General features: G+C 38.1%; 2 protein-coding genes across 2 annotated transcripts in view; one reads left to right on the top strand and one right to left on the bottom strand.

The window, feature by feature from the left end:
* Positions 1–7225: 7225 nt before the first annotated feature.
* On the top strand, positions 7226–9606 carry LOC144654951 (uncharacterized). Its single transcript, XM_078515183.1, has 2 exons — positions 7226–8513; positions 9572–9606. The coding sequence occupies exons 1-2, from the start codon at positions 7226–7228 to the stop codon at positions 9604–9606; spliced, it is 1323 nt and encodes a 440-aa protein (XP_078371309.1).
* Positions 9607–11660: 2054 nt separating this feature from the next.
* The window catches only part of LOC144653817 (uncharacterized), a 125839-nt gene continuing 114921 nt past the window's right edge, over positions 11661–22578 (bottom strand). Inside the window, exons 22-24 of the mRNA XM_078513915.1 lie at positions 21115–21152; positions 12736–13489; positions 11661–12219 (exon numbers count right to left, since the gene is read on the bottom strand). Coding sequence (XP_078370041.1) covers positions 12761–13489; positions 21115–21152 — 767 coding nt within the window. The 3' untranslated portion in view covers positions 11661–12219; positions 12736–12760. The remainder of the gene's footprint in view (positions 12220–12735; positions 13490–21114; positions 21153–22578) is intronic.

The raw sequence follows: 22578 nt of genomic DNA, 5'->3' as shown, positions 1-22578 counted from the left end.
ATCTATTTTCATGCGTGTAAATAACCGCTCATACAATATTCAATATATAACCCGCGCAAACCCCACTTTCTGCTACTCATCCTATAATCACAAGGTGTTTTTAATTTGATATTTTACAATGTAAGTAACAGCAACTCACACTGAAGGCTTAAGTTTATAACACTACTTGCCTCATCGTTTGGAGGGTCTGAATGGGGGTGCAGGAATCTTAGGCCCGAGCCAAACGTCGAACTTCACATGAGTTGAACCTAATGCAAATGAGCAAAACCTATTGTTTTTGGTCATATGCATTAAGTTCGTCTCATGTGAAGTTCGACGTTTGGCCAGGTCCTTATGTTATCGAATTTTTAATGATTCCTTAGCTGCTAGTAAGACTGATTTCACCCATTTCTCAACTATCAGCAAATTTTGCAATTTTCAGATTTTTGCCATCGATTTTAAAGCACGTTATTTATTAACTGTCAGGCCGGGTAAAATCTTAACCCATTCTCGGCTGTGAGCAACTCGGAGCTCAGTTTGGTTGAATTCCCCATGTCTCCCCATGACATGACCCCACTGAAATATTTCATTTAAGTTATGTGAACTTAGAATGGCAGTAAAATCTGGAAATATTCTAAGACCCATTTTCAGCGTTCTAATAGGGCAGTTGAACAAGGCTCTCCAGATGAGTGATACTGTTAGCGGGAACACGCGCAAAGCTTGTTTGAACCTTACAATTACTGGCGGATAAAACAATTCAATCCCGAAAGCTCAGAAGAACCGTTTTTTTAAGGTCATACGAAACTCGCTCTATTAGAACCGACAACGCCAAACAGTTCAGTAATTGTCATATGCACGCCCGATAGTGTCAGCTATGGGTTTGTATTGTATCCTTATTGACGATAAAGATTAGGTTATGAGCGCGTGAGAAATTTGGCAGTTACTCTCAACTGGGCAATTTTACATTCATTGACAACCATTTAATGGCGTTTAGCTCGAACTCCAGTTTAACTGGGAATCTCGATTCATGTTGCAACAGAAATTATGCTTGTTGTCCCTTTAAACCTGTGACTTTACCTATTCCTTAATTTGTATTAAGTACTGTAGACTTGTATTCCAATTAGCAACAGTAATAATTCTTGACTGTTCTTTTCAAATTTGTAGAAATCAGCAGTATCTTGGCAGAACTGGAAAACGACCTGGACGAAACACAATCGTTGAAGCTGAGCCTTATTGAAGAGCAGAAACGACACAAAAATACCAAAATGGAACTTGAGGATATTAGAAGAAGCTCCATGATTTTCAGTGACTCCAGTAGTTCAGGTCTGTTTGCTGATTATGACTCTGCTCCGAGCGATGAAAACGAGATTATCGACTACTCGCCTCGAGAGGAGATAGAAAACGGATCGAGTCGAGATGAAGGCAATTCTTCACTTCTCGATCAAATGCAGGGAGGATTTCAAAATTCCGAACCCCTGTTGACAAAAAATGACGATTTTGAATGGGAACACGAAGATGGATGGCAAAAGTTTGGAAGTGTTGACAACATAGATGCTCTGTCTCGCAGAAAAACTAAAAGAGGTTCGCTTGAAAAGCTGTGGAAGAGCGCTTCCTTAGGAAGATTAAACGTTAATGTTAGAGAAAAGAACGGGAATCAAGGACATCGTTCTGGGTCAGATGCCAAATGGAGCAGCGAAGAAAGCCTTAAACAAAACAAATCGTCTGGTTCGCTTAACAGACAGAGGAGAGATGAGCAGCAGTTTGTATCGCTGGAAGACAAAGTGGCTTTATTGGAAAAACAGCTTCAAGACGAGCAACGAAAGCGCCAGATTTCCTAGAATGAAGTTGTTAGGCTTTAGGTGGAGAAAGAAAACCTGTACGAAGAACTCGAAGACACCCGAGATCAAATAAGACTTAGTCACCTAAATCTCTACTGCGAGGATGATGATTATGAAGAAGAACTCTATTTCGATCAAGAGATTGTTGGTGACGATTTTACAGAACCGCCTGACGTGAACGATAATACTGCAACAATGGAAGGGAAGACCAGATTTTCTCCAACTGACATTGACCAAACCACCGCATGTTGCAGCTCGCCCGTCTTGAATAAGCTTCTGTCCCAGACTGAGCGCATGAGAACAACCCGGCTGACTGGAAGCTGGAGAAAAGTCAACGCTCAATTCTATGAACTCGATGAATACGACAACGAAATAAAGGTCGAGCTGGACCCCAGTAACATTGCGGATACACTGCGTAGACTCAAAACATATACTAACTGTTTGTACAATGATATTTTGTATGAAAGAGATGAACTCCAACATCTGAAGAAAAGAGCATCGAGACTATAAACCCACTAGTTAGTTGGTCATAGACAAGTTACAAAGAAATACGATCTTTGCGTGCTTTGTCACTTAACATTTGCTGGCCACGGAGCAGTTAACGCTTTTTATAATATAGCTAGCCGAGCCGTGCAACCAAATTTAGTATACGTAAGCGTGCACCATAATCCAATAGTGCACGCTGATAGCGTGTGCAAATCGCTTCGCCTGAACGTCGTTTTTTCTCGCGCGCGGGTTTTGATGTACATTAATTTCCACCGGCAATGTTATAAAGAAGCTAGAGTTGCTCTCGGCTATCGCCTGGAGCAACTCTTACGCTTCTTTCGTGCTCTCCAAACTTCCCGTGTACTATTACTCGATAGAGCACACTAAAGCATGAATCAATTGTTAATTCTAATAGAAAGGGGAAAAGGTGCTCCTGGGATTGGTAACTACAGAATATTAATTTAGAACCTCGTAAAATGACAATAACGAAGAACAATCATTGATTATGTTAAACATGATATATTAAATACATATAAAAAATATTTATAATGGCCAAAAATATGCCAACAGGATCAGACTAAGCAGCCAGCTATCAATAACGCTACAAAACAAGGAAAATAGGCAAAAAATACAAATATGAGTTCACTGTATAATTCATACCTATTTAATAAATTTTTAGAGATATATTTTATGTGGAAACTCAAATTCAATCACACTGGGATAAGCAGGGAGATAAAAAAATACCCCATCCCCCGCCTGCTCACTCGCCCACCCCCTTTGCTTTGTTGCATCATGGACATGGTTTACAGTAAGGGCACTCGAACCATGAACGCCATGGCTTTATTTTCGCTTTATTTGTACTTTATTTTCGCTTTATTTGTACTTTTTTTTTACTTATTTTGTAGTAATTTTTTACATTTTTCCAGAACTAGCCAATCACAGCTGCAAGTCGAAGAAACAGCCGAGACATTTTTTCAACATTATTTTCAAACTAGCGCGTGTTTTTACACATTTACGGCGGTACATTAATCCAGAATTTTCCGCGGTCTGCTTCTTACAATATACAGCGGGATATTCAACCAGTGAAACTATCATAATGGCGGTTTCTGACGGAAATATTTCTTCCTTATTCAATAAAGGACAAGAAACAAATGAAACGCAAGCTATTTAATATTTATTTCGACGGTAAACGTCAAACAACATTTCGTACACAACGTAACCGTACGATTAGATTTATACTGTTTAAATCTGCTTTGTAATGGAAATCGTCAGAGAGATGAGTTATACAAATCACTCAGTACAGTTTAGTACTTAAAGTATGAGTCTGGCAAATCATATGCCGGCTTCCAATATAATACTCACGCGTTTTCGGCTTACAGTCTGTAGACGGAAAGAAGGCTTCGATGTCTTTGGATTTCACCCGGTGATTTCACATAGGCTACAACGAACATGGCGTAAGCCGGCCTCTAGTATTTCCGAATTATGTCGAGAGACGTTCCAGTTTAAGACCTAAAGATCGATACTTAAACCATAAATGAACCTCTGAAGGTTTCAGTTCGGAAGAGTCTCGATGTAGCCATCTTCATTTAACAGCAACAGTCGTGTTTTCCCACGATGGGGCTATAAATAGCTTGCGTGCAAGAGATTCATGTGGAGATAAGCTGTCAATCATACGGAAAAACCGTTGCTCGACTCGCGGCTGTGATTGGTTAGTTCTGGAAAAATGTCAAAAATAACTACAAAATAAGTGAAAATAAAGTACAAATAAAGTGAAAATAAAGCCGTGGCGTTCATGGTTCGAGTGTCCGCACTGTAACTCTTTTAGTACTAAAGTAAACTTTTGTCGACATTTGGAGGGGCGGTCAATGAACCACTTGTGATGTCATCAATTTGAACGACAGCAGATTTTGGTGATAAGCATCTGATAAAGCTAGGTTTGCTTTTTTCACAGAACTATTCATTTCTGTTGCATCCTGAAAGCGCTAATCGAGAAAAACACAGTCAGTTTTTGGTTCAAAATCGATGCTTAATTAAACAGGCCAAAACACTTGTAATTGATCGAGGTCCTCTTTTCAGGGTTTACCAATGATGTCATGAAAACTTTTTGGGCCTAAAGAAATAATATGAAGAGTAGAAAGGAGTGGGAAAAACAAAGCCGAAAGACGGAAGGAAAAGGAGCAAGAAAAAAAGTCCAAATTTTGGCTTATGCGCATGCACCACAGTAAATTCTGTACATTTTTTTTTTCATGGAATCTTCATCAAAATCTTGCTGCATTGTGGAAAAGTGCTTTTTAAGCAAAGTTAAGGGAAATTCAGGATCGTAGCTAGGCTTTTATAGATTGTGCTAGCATAATTTTTGGCATAATTGGAGCTAAAAAGCATAATTTGTGAAACGAGCACTGCCACGGCATAATTAGCAATTTTTAGCACTTTTTGGAGCATAAATTCATAAAATGTAGTAAATATGGTGTACTTTCTACAGAAATAAATGAAATTTAGGTAGTTTGTTCTTGCAATGCGTGTTTTAGCTATACAATTGTGATTGTTAAGTCGTTGGAGGCATTTTACAAACGGTTTAGAGATGCGAGCAGCTAATTTGGACAGCTGACGGCCGTGATAAACTGCCATAAACACAAATAAATTTACAACAACAGTTTATTTAAAAAACATCATAATTTGGTGTCGTTATTGCGCACCTCTATGTATAGAATCTACGTCATTTTGTGAGCATAATTTCGGAAATCAGAAGCATAATTTGGGAACTCTGGCATAATTTTTGCATAATTTGGCAAAATTTTGAGCACTGCTAGTAGCATAATATGCCACTTTTAGGAGCACAATCTATAAAAGCCTAATCGTAGCACCAAAAATTCAGTTTAACGGTAAAAAAAAACGCTTTTTTGTTTTTAGAAAATTAGCACTGAAAGGGTTAAAGGCTGATTGCTGAAGACCTCACATAGGGCAACAAAAAGATAAAAGAAAAGATAACCTTTAGGTTACTATTGTTAGCGGCCACTAATTTTAGCGGCTGTGGGCGAAAATCGCTAAATTCAGTACTGGCTAAAATTTGTCCCGTTCAAATTACCCCTCCCCCTCCAAAGAAACCAAAATTAGACATAGTGACCCCGTACAACTATAAGATAACGTCAAAAGGCCGGGAAACAATTAACAAGGGTTGAGAGAGAGCCGGGATGACGTGCGGGATCGCCAGCATTGTGGAGGGCTTGGCAAGACTGATTTACCTGACGAGGACCCATTTTGAATAACTGTTTTTCATTCTGAAATTGAAATTTTTCGTTCGTTTATTGAACATTTATTTCAATCTTAGCTATATGTCCTGTAAACTGGTTAACATGAAATCGCTCATTTTTCCAATTTTCGGAGAATGGCTAAATTTAATAGTCGCTAAAAGAATGCAATGGAAACATGCCCAGAGTCATACGTCTGGACTTAATTCCTGCTCAGAAAAAAATTTCTAAAATTAGTAGCCGCTAACAATAGTAACCAAGGTATTTGAAGTTAGCTTTTTTAGGGATTTAATTTGAAACATCCGTAACCGGTTTAGCTCGTACTGTCTCGAATGCTGATTATCCCTCGGAAATTCCACGATTGAACAAACTTGTTCTGTTTGGGTTAAATAGATGTTATTACAAATATCGCAAGCCCACTGTATAGCAAAATTAGCCTGGGGACAAGTGCCAGTTAGTGGCGTTTTCAGGTATTCAATACTCGAAAACGCTCACAATCTTCGAGAATTGGTCAGTGGGTTGCTAAGATACGCTGAAGTTCTGGCGCTGTGAAAATAAAGAGCTCGCTTCCTTTTGACTAGCGGTCGGAAAACGCGAAGCTCTGGGAGAAAGGGGGGTCCTGGGAGTATCGATTTCCACTGAGCACGCGTAAGATACCATCCGAGCATCTTTGACCAGCGGCTTTCAAGGAGCTTGAGAGGGAAAATGGCATCTTCAAAAAAGTCAGCGTTTCACGGAGGAATAATAAAGTTTTTGATGGAAGAACTCGGTTATCTGAATCAGGAATTAAGAAAGAAATTAAACAATCTGAAATTATTGTTTGGCATCCAGAAGTGTTTCTGCACTGCAGGAATGTGATAAAAACTCTCAGGGAGAAAGATTTACAGAGACGAGTTCAGGCAATAGCTAGTGAACTGAGCGAGGGTCATTTCGTTAATCAATGGTATTTATATTTCTTTGCTTAAGGTCATTACACTGAAATAGAACATGCACTAAGCGTTTAACGTCATTTAGTAGAAACTCAGCTGTGTTCTATTGGAAATCCGCAAATCTGATTGGTTCTCCCACTGTTTTCTATTCGACGATAGAAAACAGTCGCGCGCTCGCGTAGCTCTTTAAGCGGTAAATTTTCTTGATTTTTGTCTTCAACGTGCACAATATTGTAGGTTTTGGACTGCAATCCTTTAGAGTTTCTACTAAAACAATTAGACTACTCGCCCTCGTTTTCTATGAGCGATAGTCAACTCGGCTGCGCCTCGTTGACTATTTGCTCATAGAAAACTTGGGCTCGTAGTCTAATTGTTAATAAGAAGAAGTCGCCATTTTTTCGCAAGCGGCCATTAATTACTGGGGGGAAAGCCGGTAAATTTTTGAAAATGTGGGCTCAAAATTGTTACCCTCCTCCCAAATTGGAGCCCAAAAATTTGCGACCCTCCCCAAATCCGGCAGAGACCAAAAAATTGTGACCCCCGTCCCGTCCTTTGAATGAGCACATAAAAGAATAAGCACATCAAGCTGAAAGCCATTGTCTCAAGAGGGGTCTGGGGGCATGGACCACCAGGAAGTTTCAAATATTTAAAATACTCTATTGTCTCTTCTATTGGGACATAAAATTACAACCTGGCCAAATTTTTGAGTAATCTTAGCTTCTCCAGCCGCACATTCCCTCTGAATATGTTGCTTCAGACACGTTCAGTCACTTTTGTTCGTGAAATTAACGACTTTTCCATGGAGGGGAAATTTATGGTTTCGTTTGATGTGGAAAGTTTGTTTACCAACATTCCTTTGAGTGAATGTATAGACCTGGCGGTCGACTACATTACCAAAGGCAACCCTGGCATCAAACTTAATTCTTCTGACCTGAAAAGACTTTTCCTATTTGCCACCGCTGAAACCCATTTTATTTTCAAGGGCACATATTACGATCAGGTTGATGGTGTAGCCATGGGTTCCCCCCTAGCCCCCGTTCTTGCTAATCTTTTCATGGGTCAACACGAGAAGATCTGGTTGGAACAGTATAGGGATTCCCAGGTTTTATTCTACCGTCGTTATGTGGACGACACTTTTTGCCTTTTCAACTCGGAACGGGATGCTGACTTTTTCTTCAATTTCATTAACAATCAACATCCTAATATTCATTTCACTATGGAGAGGGAGAGTAACCAGCTTCTTCCTTTTCTTGATGTGCTATTAAACAACAAATCCCCACAATTCCCTGTCACCACCGTATACCGCAAAAAGACCTTCACGGGCTTGCTTACCAATTTTTTAAGCTTTACACCCCTTTGCTACAAAATGGGGCTGGTTAAAACGCCTATTGACAGGACCTTTAAGATCAACAACACGTGGTTGGGTTTTCACAATGACATTCAGTATTTATTTAACATTTTGCGTAAGAATCTCTATCCCGAGTATGTATTAGACATGTTACTCTACCGTTATGTCACGAGAGCAGTAGTAGGAAACGACACACGACCTTCAACAGGTGTCGAGCAACAGGAGTTGCCCAAGCACTATTTCAAGATCCCCTACATCGGGCATTTTTCGGGTGTTGCACAACAAAGGGTGCGCAAGCTAATCGATCGATTCTGTAAACCCATCGACATCAAATTTGTTTATTCTACTTTTAAAATTAACAACTTGTTCAACGTGAAAGATCCTCTCCCTGACAGGCTCCGTACGCGCATCGTGTACAAATTTTCTTGTGCAAGCTGTAATGCTTGTTACGTTGGCGAAACAAGCCGACATTTCTTAACGCGCGTGCACGAGCACTTGTCATCGGACAGAACCTCTCACGTTTATAAGCATTTGCAGGCTTCAGAGTCATGCCGTACCTTCAGAGTCATGCCGTATCACTGTAACTTATACTGCTTCAAGATCTTAGACTCTGCGCCTACTAAGTACCAGGTTAAGCTTAAGGAGTCTATGTACATCGTTGCATTGCTTTTCAACGCAATGCAACGTATGATTTGTAACAGGCACTTTTTAAATCACTGTAAACTTACATAACCGTCACACTGACGATGACGGATGTACTGTCGAAACATGTTTGTGAAAATAAAACAGTCGTATTATTTTTGAAAATTTCTACTCTCAGATAGCGAATTAAATACTGTGCTTTTAAGGCGAATTTTTATGATAACGTGTCATGGTGCGAATAGATATGATCAAAATGAGTTGTTTGAATCACAAAAAATATCATGCAAAAAATAATCGTTGCAGTATGAGATTGCAACTGATTGCGTGAGTCTCACGCTCATTGCATGAGGCTTGAGAATACTGAATCAAACAGCTGTTGATCCTTAACACAAGCAACGCTAGGGGGGTCAGGGGCATGCTCCCCCAGGAAATTTTCAATATTTAAAATACTCTTAGATAGCGAATTAAATACTGTGTTTTTAAGGCGATTATGATAACGTGTCATGGTGCGAATAGATATGATCGAAATGAGTTGTTGGAATCAAAATAATATCATGCAAGAAATAATCGTTTCAGTGTGAGTTTGCAACTGATTAGCGAGTCTCAGGCTTAATGCACGAGGCTTGAGAAGCGCTAGGGGGGTCAGGGGGCGTGTTCCCCCGGGAAAATTTTTAATTTAGGTCTTCTGAAATGACTAGAAATGCATGTAGGAATGTCAAACATGCTAAAAAGTAATCAATTTATACCGATGAAAAACACCCGTGATCAAACGTGCAAAGCCTCTTTGACCATTAAACAAGTCGAGCGCCAATGGATAGAACAGAAATTAATAAGCTTTTATTACCTATTGTTGGCTTGCTAGTAAAATAGGCAAAGTAGCTAGCCTGCTAGTACAAAAAAGGTAAAGAAATATTCCGCGCAGGACACTTACAGCATGAATGGTTAAAAAATTGTTCTGTGCACTTGGTCTCATTACAGAAACTGTGCGTTGAAAGTCAACCATTCTAATCATATTTTGAAGCTCTAGAAATCTCCACAATAAGTCACGTTCAAGATGTAAAAGATTCAGCTTGTTAAGCAAACGTGCTGTTTGCTGGTTAGGGACATTACCAAGAAGGAGATGGATGGTGGATTGAAGTAACCTAAAATATTTTAAAATTTACGGTATTTGTTAAAACAGTTGCCCAAAAATTTGTGACCCTCCTCTTATCGTGGGTCTAAAAACATTTGGCCATCCCCAAATGAGCCAAAAATATATTAGCCCTCCCCTCAAATTTGCCGCCGCTCCCCCAGTAAATAACGACCGCTCCCTTAATGCGCGCGCTAATCACGCTTAAAAGTATGCGCAGTAGGGATGCGCTATGTAATACTTATACTGGGGAATAATCTTAAGTTCTATATATGTTATGCATCAGTCAATTGAAACCCCGGCCCCGGCCCCCGCCCCCTGGGACAAAGCGGTGATTTAACACGTCCAAAGCCGGGATTTAACGCACTTTTATCGGCGCGTTGGTAAGCATATTTGTCGTACTAAGGATCCTCTCTTGGGATTTATAAATTCATTGTTTTTTAACTTTATTATTAAACTAGTTTAAAAAGTATTTAAAAAATCGGACTACCAAATAAGCTGCAAGATGAAGTCGACTTCTTTTTGACATGCCATCTCTTTTCCTACTTTTAAAATAATTTTGTGATGTACTTTAGTCTTACTGTAATTAATTGATAGGGTGCATATATATTCTAACAACACTTCACTTTGGTGATTTTGAGAAAATTTCTTCCAACTTGAATTATCTAACACACTGTAAGCAACCTTCAATATAATAATATTGAAACAGGTGGTGCTCCTTATGGAGTCCTTGATTTTGAATACGTTATTTATTCTCTAACAGTAAAATACAGTAATCCTCGATACTACCGACTCGACCGACTCCTAGTGCGCATGGCTGTAACGCAATACAGCGACACTACACTCCTGAAAATATCCACTCATTACGCACGGATTGCTTTTTGGTTAGTTTAATACTTTTTGGCTTTTGAAACCCCCACCAGCTCTTTTTTTTTTTCAATGTTTATCCATAGGGTGATTATGGATATTTTCTGGAACTACACAATATTATTACATTTTCAAATGAAAATATAATTAAATTATTAATAATATTTCACTCGTCACATTATGGGATAAAAACCCAATTAACCAGTAAAATAGATCCATTTTAAAAGTTGGCACTTAATTTAAAAAGCCATTGTTCTAGACTATAAACAACCAAAAAAGCAAAGACACATGGTTAAAAAAACGCAACAAAGTGCCAACAATTTAATCTGGTCTAACAATTAGTCTAATTCCTACATGAGAGCGTTATTTTTAGGAGTAGCGAAATTATATTACTGCCATGGGCTTACTGGGAACAAGTTCATGGCTATAGCAAATGGCACAAAGTTTATCAATAATTAGGAACTGCATCATAGGCAGTGCAACTTGAAAAATGCAGCCTAGATTTTTGAAGTGAACCATTCATAACCTGTCTCCATATACCCTAACCTAACAATCCTTGATCCTTTTTGGCCTATGATCCTGTTATTTTTAGCTATATGTATATAAAGGATAATTACTGTACATTGCACAAAGGTGTTCAATCCTCTGGTGTGTTCTCAAGTAGAAAAGTGATGAAGAGATGCAAAGGGTTTTGGGGGTTTTAAATTGGACAATTTGAGTATTTAGTGGGGTCATAAATTTTGGTAATGTTTTTTCTTTTGAGAGGCCTTGGTGTGGGAAGTAGACATGTTCTAAAAAAGTATATTTGGGGTTTTAAGTTTTAATTTAGCATAAATCTTTTAGGATAATTGAGATGGAGTTTCTGTGGTTTTAAAAAATTATGTGGTTTCTGTGGAGAGTGTTATCTTACAGCTTCATTCAAAACTCTTTGTCGGTATTGTAATCATCAGTCTTACTTATAATTAAAAAGAATACCTGTAATTGTCCTTAAGGTCAGTTATTTATTAGACTGACAATGTTATCCCTTTCAATGTCTTCCATTATATTAACAAAATCCCCAACAGTCAGTGAAGATTTTTTAGCTAACACAGCATAAGTGATGGAATTGCAATGAGCATTATCTGGATTTTGTGTAATGGCTGCCTGCTTAAGAAGGGCAAGATCACCAACTGAAGTTCCAAGCCTTTCTGCAAGGACTCTCACATCATTACCATCAGCTCTCGGTATATCAAATGCAATTCTAAGACAGATTTTGTAAAGAAGAGAGAATGGCATCTCCAAAACCTTTTTCTGATACTTCTCTCTCTGTGAAAATGCTGACAAGTTGACGGCAGGTCTTCCTTGCTCCAACACAGCGGTCAAACGCAGCGCGCGTGCGCAGTTCCTGTGTAAATCCCGGCAAAATTTTCCATACAAAGTCTAATATTTTTCGAAAACTTTCGCTTTAAAGCCAAAAGTTAACGCCGTCCCTGGAAAGTTAAGGTTTATACGCCGCTTATGGATTGGAAATTTGATAATTCATCTTCACTGAGTGTCCCAGCTTGAACTGTTCTTTCACCGTACTATTTCTTTAACAATTTCTTGCAAAAGTTTGCCCACTTTCAAGTCGAAAGTTCGAGGCAGCGAAGACCGGATGTGACGTCAACTTTTGCGTTTGACCGCTGTGAACCTTGCTCCATACCATCAGTGATCAGACCATTGCTAATTACAACGTTCACAAGGTATTGACTGGTACGTGGCTGGACAGCATTAACTGTTAACAAAAGAACATAATCTAGTGTCAGCATATTGACCTACATTAATTAAAGCTGCTTTCAATTTTTTTATTCTTTATAGTTTCAATAAAATTAATTTTAATTTTGCATTGCATCACTTACATTCCTTATTTAAGATGCAAAGTTACAAAAGTATACAAATAAAAACAAAAGATCAAAAAGGCACCTAGAAAAGGAAGTTATAGGGTCAACCGTACGTAAAACCTCCCTAACATAATACAAGAAATACAGAAAATATATAAAAACAAAGATTTAATTAAAATTAAACATTCAGGTACAATTTGAGCTTGGATTTAAACAGCTGGAGGCTATCAGCCTCCACTTAGTCTCTTGGAAATTCTCACACTTTTGGCAATGGCAGTCAACTCCCACTCCAACACCACATGCACAAAATTTTCCACTCACTAAATTCCTGTACAAATTTGAGGGGGTGAAAATGTGTTCATAACCAGAATCTCATGTCTGTTTTCTTGATATACATTGTATACAATTACCTCCAGCTGCAACAAGAGATGATGACTAAGCATGTGCTACACCAGGATGGGATCTCTGATTTCTTTCTCTCATCTCAGACGTGTTATCATTGTGGCAATTAAATGCAACTGTGCTTGTTTCCACGCTGATGTTGCAAGTTTCATTGACTTGAGGGGAAACATCAGGCAGTGGTTGTAATGATGGGTTAGGGGGTTTGTTATCAGGATTCACAATCACTGGTCGTTGTTTACTGCTTTTCCACTTAAAAATTCTGCATATAATAACTACAGATGTAATTGCAAGAATTATCCCACCAAATAAATAAATTATAATGTACTTGTTCCATTCTTCTAATGGAAGTACTTTGTCTCCCTTTCTCTTTTTTGTAGTGTCAGATCCTTCACTTTGTTTTGTGCTAGATTGGGAAGAAGCACTGGAACTAGTGGCAGAAACAAGAACTGGATTAGTGACGCTTGTGACTGGTGTAACAATGAGCTTCTTGGGAGTTGAAGAGATGGTTAGGTGTGCAGTAGCAGTCAGATGTCTTGTTTGGACACTAGCCACAGGATCTGATTGTATTAAAACACACTTTATTTCTGTACCATAGCGAACAGTTGATCCACAAGGGACTGACGAAGTCTGACTATCGCGACATGCTAGACAAGGAAAGCAACTGATACACTCCCCTGTTATAACATCAACTATTTTAATTTGATCGCCTGCGCACTGTGGGCATTGCATATATGCAGGGCTGTGCACTGTGGGCATAGGTACCTGCCAAGAAATAAAGAAATGCTTATTGTAATTATGCACAGGACAAATATTTCAGGTATATGTGTTGTGGTTCAATTTTAATTTATCCTTGGTTGAAATTTTATTTTCCTTTGTTTTAAACTCATTATCATACATTACCATACCCAAAAACAAAAGAAAATAACATTTGGACCCAGGATAAAATTGAACCACAACATAGTTAGTAATTATAACACAAAGATAAGGTCGAATTTTGTTTAAACAGATACCACAGGATCCACAGAAAGTGTCTGTTTTAGTAAGGTTTTAGAAAAGACAAGTTGCAGTCTATTAAGGTCGCGGGGGATACATACAGCATGAATAAATTCATGAAGCGAAATTTTGCTTGACTTGCATCTTTTAAAACGTTTATTTCTTGGCTGTTATGGGTGCGATTAAGCTCAAATTTTACAGAGACGTAAAGAAATGTTGAAAGATTATGTATGTCATCTTTTATTTGGTAGCTTGCACTTAATTAAACGGCGATTTTATAGCCTCGTTAGGGCCAAATTGGGAAGAATATGATTTTGTGGCAGAGTTTACGGAACGAATAGGAGACAGCACACTGTGATCTTGTCAAAAACTAATCAGTCAAAATCTCAAGAGTGTTATAACAGAAGCGGATTTTTTAATTTAAAATTTGCCAGCAAGTTATGGTGGTTTAAATGCGCAAATTTTAATTTAATGCCTTCCACCTCTTTCTAAAAGCGCTCTTTTAAAATTCTGCTTCTGTTATGACACACTACAGTATTTATAGTTTACAGGGGCGGATCCAGGATTTTTCAAAGGGGGGTGGCTGTTTAGCAATATTTTTGTTTACTATCTTGTTTAAACCCCAGGTTTTTTATGGGGGTGGGAGGAGGGGGTATCAGGCTTTTAGACAGCATTTTGAAAGTGGGAGTGGAAATTATTTCGGGCCTGAGACCCATATTTCATGGGGCCGTGTATGCTCCTTAACCCTAGGGGGTCTGGGGACATGTCCCCTCAGAAAATTTTGAAAAGGTGATGCCTCTTAGACGTGATTTCCGCGATTCTGAGCAGCTTTAAACACCTTTCAATTAAGTTATCAAACCGCTGTTTTTCCTTAATAATTTAGCAAAACTATTCTTTCCTCAACTTACCTTGAATTATATTTGGGACAGAAACTCTAGTTCTTATGAACAGTGATTGAAATTTAAAGTTGACAGCCTCGAACTTACACAAAATAACAGATATGCATTGTTTTGCTCGCCAACGTGCGTGAAAATTTTTAGCTCTTGGCAAAGTGGCCTGAGGACATTTTGGTACGTCAATGTTTTTAGAACAGCGTCTTTGCTTAAGAAATCTTCTTTCTTCAAAGCGAAGAAATCGGTAAGAAAACTCGATAAAGAGATTAATATGGTGACGAAAATCATGCCAGCAAGGCTAAAACAACTCTTGAAAGCTAAAAGGAATGTATTTTTTTAAAAATTATACACACGTTTTGTTACATTAAGCACAGAAGTTCCTAAAACAGGCTGTCCAATTTCGGAAAAATGAAATTCTGAATGTTAACAAAGGTGTCAAATTTACTTTATCTAAAAATATTAACACTTTTTTTTTCACCTTACCCAGTGTCATTGTCTTTATTTTCTATTTTAATGTATTAATTTTCATTTTTCTGGAAGATCAAGGGGGGTGGCTAGCCACCCAATCCACCCCCCCTGGATCCGCCCCTGAGTTTACCTATCTGCAGTGGCAAGTCATGAAGTTCTGTATCCGCGCTGTATTCTCTGCCACAAAATTGTCGGAAAAGTCCAAACTTTGAGATTTCCGAGGGTGTCCCGACCAAAACACGATCAGTTTACAAAGGAGAGATGTAATTATGGTAATTATATTCATTATATTCCACGCTTTTATGGTGAGAGCAATGCGTTTTTAAAAAGAACACGATTGTTTATGCCGAATATTATTGTGATTACTCTTAGTTGCAGAAATATTCAACTTTGAATGAAAATATGCTCATAGACTTCCTGCAATCTATATATAAACGTATAAAGCAAAGTGTTGTTCTGGACAATATTTTTTTTCGCCTTCGGGTTATACAAAAACAGAATTTTAGATTTTTCCCTTTTTTTTTCCTCATGGCTCCACTTGCACGATTTTTTTCAGCTGTATTTTTCTGTGCAGGAAATTGCCCACTCTCTCCCCCCCTCCCCCTCCCCCTCTCAAAAATAATGGACTTTCTCGTCTCTAATGTGATGTATTACATGACATACCCTCTTTTGTTAAGGTGGAAAATATCCGAAAAATGCAATAATCAGATTTTATCAATTACAATGAGTAGAATTGACACGGTAGCAAGGTAAATCAGATTTGTACCGTAGGTTTGCAGTCGGAGAATAAACTCATTGTCTCTTGTGTGTGAACGATTAGTTGATTCTTATTTGTTACAAGATGATAACCGGTGTAAAAAGCTAAAAAAAGGGTCGCACCAATTAACAGATATGTCAAACAATGTGTCAAGAGGAGAATATTATTAAATTCACGCACCAAAATTGAGACAAGTTATCATGCAAACAATATGAAAGTTTCAACTTATCAACAGCCAGAATGAACCGAAATTATGAAATACAGAAAAAAACTGCGAAGATTTCCGCAGGCTCCACGAAAATGTTTCCACAATGACCGCGCACTGAAATAGAACGAACTTTGAGTTTTTTGAAGTCATAATAACCGAAAATATCGCTATATCGGGGTAAATCTAAGAAGTACTTTTTACTGCCTATTCAGTTAGAGGAGGATAAAGATAATAATTTTGATAAGGAGGCTTAGAACACAGCATCATTTTCGTATATCATCGTACAAAGGCCATCCCAATAAAATTTTTCGTTTCCCATCGCCTCCTGTCTTGTGATGGTGGGTCGGTCGGTCGGGCAAAAAAAAAAAAAAGAAAAAGAATGAACACTTAATTGAAGGGTTCTGGGTTCCAGAAAGGCCGGGCTGCTAAGTAAGAAAGCCTGATTACAAAGTCAACTCGAAAACGTGGTCTATTGGGATGGCCAAAGCTGTTTTTAGAAACGTTAGGGATGACTCGGTTACCGTAATGTTATTACATTAAGTTCGATGTTTTGCAAATCAAATTTGACTGTGCACTGATAATATCGTTTTATCGGGAGGATTTTACGTTCAGTCTGCTAAATTATCATCGTTATATCCAAGATCGTTATATCGGGGTTCCACTGTATGTCAACGAACTAAAAGTCCTAATGATCTGATGATCATAACAAATATTTAGCTTGATTTTAAGCCGGTTTTAACCGTTGCAAAATCCTTTCTTCCAACGTTATTGAGATAACTCGCTATCTCACAGAACAACAACAGTACTAGTGACGTCATAATTGGTCTTTTTGTAACCTCGCTGGCGCCATGGGTACGTTATGTATGAACATTGTTGGTGTTTACGATAATTTCCACAATTTTCCCGAGCGCTCTACGATTAAACAGGCCAAAAATAAGCATTTTTTAACTTATAATATCTCTGCGGTGTAAAGTCAAATCAATTTGTTTATGTACGCTATATTTTTAATAGCAATTCTTTATAAGTTATATATTTTGTTTTCCTCAAACGTTTCTTGCATTAGTATTATTTATTTACATCGTTCGATTATTTTAATTGTGTGGCGCTGTATAAAGATCCATCTTCTACTAAATTTAGACTATTTCACATGTCTTATCATCACAAATGGTGAAAGGTAAATTCATTTCTTTAAATAAAAAAGACGAACTATATTTACTTGGCTCAGAAAACAAAAACCCGACGTTGTTTTCCTTCAAGAAACACATTCTACCCAAGGGAATGAAGTTTCTTGGCAAAGAGAATGGGGTGCCACGCTGATCTGCTCTCATGGGGCTAATAACGCAAGAGGCGTCGCAATTTTAATCAGGAATAATTAATTTTGATTGTGTCACTCTCTATTTTCCAATTGCCCATAATACACTTTCTTTGCCCCCCAAATTTTGCATAAACTATTGTTTTCAAATTCTCTTGGGAGGACTGCATATTTCCAAAACAATAGTTTATGTAAAATTTGAGGGGCAAACAAAGTGCATTATGGGAAATTGGAAAATAGAGAATTAAGGAATCGGTTATTGACACAAATGGTAGATTTATAATATTAAAAGTACTCCTGAGCGGAGAACCCGCTCTTTTAGTATATATATATATATGGCCCTAATCGAGACAATGAACTGGTTGCCTTTTACTATACAGTCCTGCAAACTACTGTAAACAAAAACCTTGATGATATCGAGAACATTATCATGGGAGGAGATTTAAACTGTCCTTTAAACCCAATTATTGACAAAAGAGGTGGCAATCAAATCCCAAGGAAATCTGTGATTAACACAATAGACCATATTCGTATTCGCGGTATTGGACTGGAACTAGCTTGCAATGGAGGCTCATGCGGGGGAATATCATTAAAAACAGCTTCATGTCATTTGCATTTGAAAAGATTACCCGCATGAGCCTCCATTGCAAGCTAGTTCCAGTCCAATACCGAGAATACGAATATGGTCTATTACGAATAAGCCCAATCAGCGAGGAGAACCGGCCAAGAAAATCTGATGTCTTCTTTCTCGAAGAAATGTTCTCCTTCGATCGACGAAGTTGCTTGGCCCGTGCAATGGAGAGATTCTTGTGAACAGTTTCAGCCAAGGAAACAAATACTCATCGATAAATTTTCACGGCAGCCGTAGTGAAGGTATGTTTTCTAGCTAAAACACGATACACGACTTTCACTTTCCATTAAGCTCATTACAACGATGGTTGCTTGTCGAGTAACAACGTTACATAATTTTTTTTTCGATTGTTAAGCGACTTCTGAAACTTTCCACGATTTGGGAATCTCCGTTGCACGGGCAGCAGAACCGGAAGTAGTCATTTCCAGGCATAGCAACAGTGTTGTTATGTACCCTAATGGATCGATTACTGTTGTTGCGATGGATATCTACACACTTGCGGTGGATAGTACACTTAGTTATGTGCTCGCTTGTGAGTGTCATTTCATTTCAATGTTTGCAAAAAAAGTTATAACCTTTTGAAAATGGCATGTGGTGAGTGAAATGTTAAGCCAGCCATATTTTATTGCCTGATATATAACTTACATTTGTGGCGATGGCCTGTTGGTAGATTGCGATGAATAGAAGACTTTATTAAGCTAGCAATACTGTTATTTTTGCAGTAATATTCTCAAGGAGTGGAAAGTTATTAACCCCAAAGTCGGTTACTGGAGTTGGTAAACCGAAAGTGGGTTTCTTTGGGCCCGGAGTACCGGTGTCATTTTGTTAAAATTGCTGTTACGATGGATATTCTGGAAGTTGCGATGTATAGTACACCTAGTTGTGTACATGTTTGTGTATTTCTGTTAAATTTCATTGCCGCTATAGAAAGTTATAACGTTGAAAATGGCACATCGTTGGGTAAAAAGATGCGTACTAGCTCCATACTTTGTAAGCTGATAAACCTTGAGCATGTGTTGCGATCGGCGAGTGAAATATTGCGATGACTGCAGCAACGAGTGTAACATCACGCCTGCAAAGAACCGAATTTTTAACCTAATTTTCTCTAAGTTATAACGCTTCAAACTTCGCAAACCTTGCACAACGAACAAAACGTGACAAGAAAAGCTATTTTTAACAACAATTGCAAAATTATACATTTTTTTTTGTTCTTGTACTTTGTTTGCTGTATCAGAATTAGACAAATGCCTGTCAATTCCTCCCATACGGATTTTTTTAAAATTGGACCGAAGAATGATACCAAATGAGAAATCGGTAACCGGTAACTGAAAATGTGAAATCGGTTACCGGTAACCAGATTCCAACTGGTAATATTAAAGCCAAGTGAATTCAACTGAACAAAGCGTATGCGAATAGGTGATCTCTGTGAAGATAAACTTTAGCAATAGCCAAACGTTTTAAAACTACCATTTGAGCAGAACTGTTTTTTCTCAAATCTGTCAATGAAAACGCCACGACAAATCTCAGTTACCAGAGAAATCTTAAGACCTATACGTACTATTCTCGTTCTTGGACATATGAATTGTATAACTTTCGGCTTCCAGAGCTTGTAAAACGAATATACTTTGAATGAAACTTTTAACTTTTAAAAAATTATTCTTATCTCAAGCTAGATATTAACTATTAAATCAAAGTTTGCAGGAATAGTTGAAGCATTGTTGTCGCGTGCGAACGTGCTTACGCTGATGGGTTGTCATCATTACCCAATCACAACACAGAGATTCGGTTACCTTACGTCATCGTTGACCAATCACCGTACAGGCATTTATCACACCTCTCAACACCCACTCGCGGGCATTATGCACAACTCCCGATACCACTTTGCGCGCCCTCTTCAGGCAAATCGAGATTTTTTTCTGTTTGTTAGACTAGCTTATTTTGTTAGTATTGTTTTTCGTTGCTGTACATTTTTTCGTTTGCACGTGGAATTTTATTTTCGTTTGTATATGTAAATTTTGGTCAGTTTTTTTGAGTTTTGTCAGTTTCTTTTTGGCAGTCAATGTCGTAGAATTGTTCGAGTCTTAACCGTTTTGTGAATCGAATGCCTATAAAGAGAAGTTGTGGCACCTGGTTTTCGATTTGTTGATGTTTTGGGTCGTTTCATGGGTCGCGTTCTTTACGGTTGATTTCATCGGCTATACTGTATATAAGGATGTTACACGCGGGGACTTCAAGGATGCCTCCTCGGGTTTTGGCCTCTGGGCCAAAACCATGTGGGGGCAACTATATATTAAGGAAAGATGAAACTTCAATATATAGAATTAATCAGATCGTTGCATTTAGTAATACGGTTTTGCAGCGACCGTCATTTACCGCAAATTTGCGGAGTCTCCAATGGCGAATTGCGTGGTTTGAGGTGACTTCACCCCGCAAAATTTTTAAAATATTGAACTGATACAACTAAATGTTATTTGTAACAAGTATATAACTGTTGACTTCGCTGAAACATTCAGGGCAATCGGCGAGGGTCCTGTTTTTCGGTTTGTAGATCTAATAGTTCCCAAAAGATCTCTCCATGACTACCATATGCAAACCATGACTATCGCTAACATATCCAAACATGGAAAATTCTGCCATCGGAAGACTATCTTCTCTCGTAGGATGGTACCAAACATAGCACATTCATGAGGGTGGTAACTGAAGAGTATTTTCGTGACCCGTGATCGGCCCTTTCTTTTCCTTGAAATGTGAAATGGCTGGGGGTTTTTTCGCGTGAATCGTGATTTCCGTAGTAGACGTGAACTGTAATTTTCTAAAATGCTCTCTCTTATTTTTGTGAAGGGTGAAATTCTAATTTTGTTATTTTTCGTGAACTGTGGATAGGCCGTTTTATTTCCGTGAAACGTGATCTATGTTGTGGTTCAATTTTATCCTTGGTTCAAATGTTATTTTCCGTTGTTTTAAACTCGTTATCATACATTACCATACCCAGAAATTAAACAAACGAAAATAAAATTTGAACCAATGATAAAATTGAACCCCAACATAAATCTTATCCACTGAGTCCACTTCCTTTTTAAAATTCATAAATAGTTTAAAATTGTCCAAAGTCTTTACATGCTTACCTTTGCCGGAGTCGTGGAAAGCGTTTTGTTCTCTTCCTCTGAAATTAATGCAATAGACAGAATTGTATCATATTATACTATATTGGATATTATCCTACAAACATTCTATACTAACCGATACAATGACTCGTCATCATTCCTACTGAACAACATCTTCTTACTCAATTCCTATCTTTGGAGAGCAAACATGTTCTCTCCAAATGCCATTATGTGCATGGATCGGTTTGCGGTCGGACGAAACATCCTGGTAGCTGTAAAGACGTAGCCGTTGTACAGTCAAACTTGTTATAACGGAAACCCACCTAATACAGACAACTCATTATTACAGACATTGGTTTGGACCTTTAGCCCATACATTTTTTTCGGAAATTAAGTGTAAGTCCCGTTAACAGTGATCCTTTTGACTTCGCGACAAAAATAGTTTTACTTTTTGCCTGTGAAAAAGCTTTGGTCCATACATTTAAAAAAGCAATAAAATTATTTTCTAATTCTATATGTTTGCTTTGCTACAGGCCAAAATTGAAAATTTGGACGACCTGGGGCCGCCGACGGTAGTCAAAGGGCTAAATTTTGACCACTTTGTGAAGCGCGCTATGTCCACAAAAATGCACTTCACAAAATGCTATTTGGCACAAATTCGAAGACACCTTTGTGCACTGACGAAGCGAGGAAATTTTTTTGAAAATTCTAAGCATGCCACCGCTTCTGAAAGACACCATACTCTGAGGTCTTCAATCACACGTTAACATTTAGGTTATACAAGAGAATGAAAAACTCAAAGTTTTAGCATAAATTGGGGTTAAAAAGCACATCAATGCAATCTTCGTACCTAAATGAACCGTTCTCTAATTTCAAAGTAGAAAAGGGTATCTCCTTAGATTGCAAGCGGGAACAATTAAAATCTGCCATAGTCAGTGTGTGAACATAATTGTCGATCGTGAAAAAGCTCTTTTTTATAACCTCTGCACTCGATGAAAAAAACTCCTTGAACCGTCCAAACTCGATTAAATACCTTTAGAATATAAGAAAATTGAACAAAAACTTGCGTTGAAGATGATCGGGGGTGTTAGTAATCGGCGTAACGGCGTAACGAAAATCGGCGTAACGAGTTTTTTTTTTCAATTATTTTATTAATTTATTGCTATGAACTAAATTAAATTAATAAATTCACCCTTTGCAGACATGCAGACAGCGGTACCTGGAACCTAATTCTTTTCTTTATTTCACACACAACTGGCTGCAATATCGTTTATGGCTTATATGATCTCTGGACTTAATCACGTAAAACTGGGCAAAGAAACAAACAGTAAATATATCCCACAAAATAAAGGGAACCCATATTTTATTAAACTGCTGACTAGCGAACCCTTGACTACGCTACATGGTGTCAGAAGGCCGTCGCCTTGCTGGAAGCAAACTAGGCGAGTCTGTGAGCATTTCTCTGTGAACACTCGTGCCATTATT

Source organism: Oculina patagonica, chromosome 5 (genome assembly GCF_052425735.1).
Source record: "Oculina patagonica isolate OP01 chromosome 5, crgOcupat, whole genome shotgun sequence".
Taxonomy (NCBI): domain Eukaryota; kingdom Metazoa; phylum Cnidaria; class Anthozoa; order Scleractinia; family Oculinidae; genus Oculina; species Oculina patagonica.
The sequence above is the reverse complement of the archived record's forward strand: the minus strand, read 5'-3'. Positions and strand labels throughout refer to the sequence as shown.

What these genes read in the sequence shown, in the direction of transcription:
- LOC144654951 (XM_078515183.1), top strand. Translation starts at nt 7,226, where the DNA reads ATGTTGCTTCAGACACGTTCAGTCACTTTTGTTCGTGAAATTAACGAC. An exon ending in GCTTTTCAACGCAATGCAAC is followed by an intron (nt 8,514 to 9,571) that starts GTATGATTTGTA and finishes TTTGCTGGTTAG; the next exon opens with GGACATTACCAAGAAGGAGA.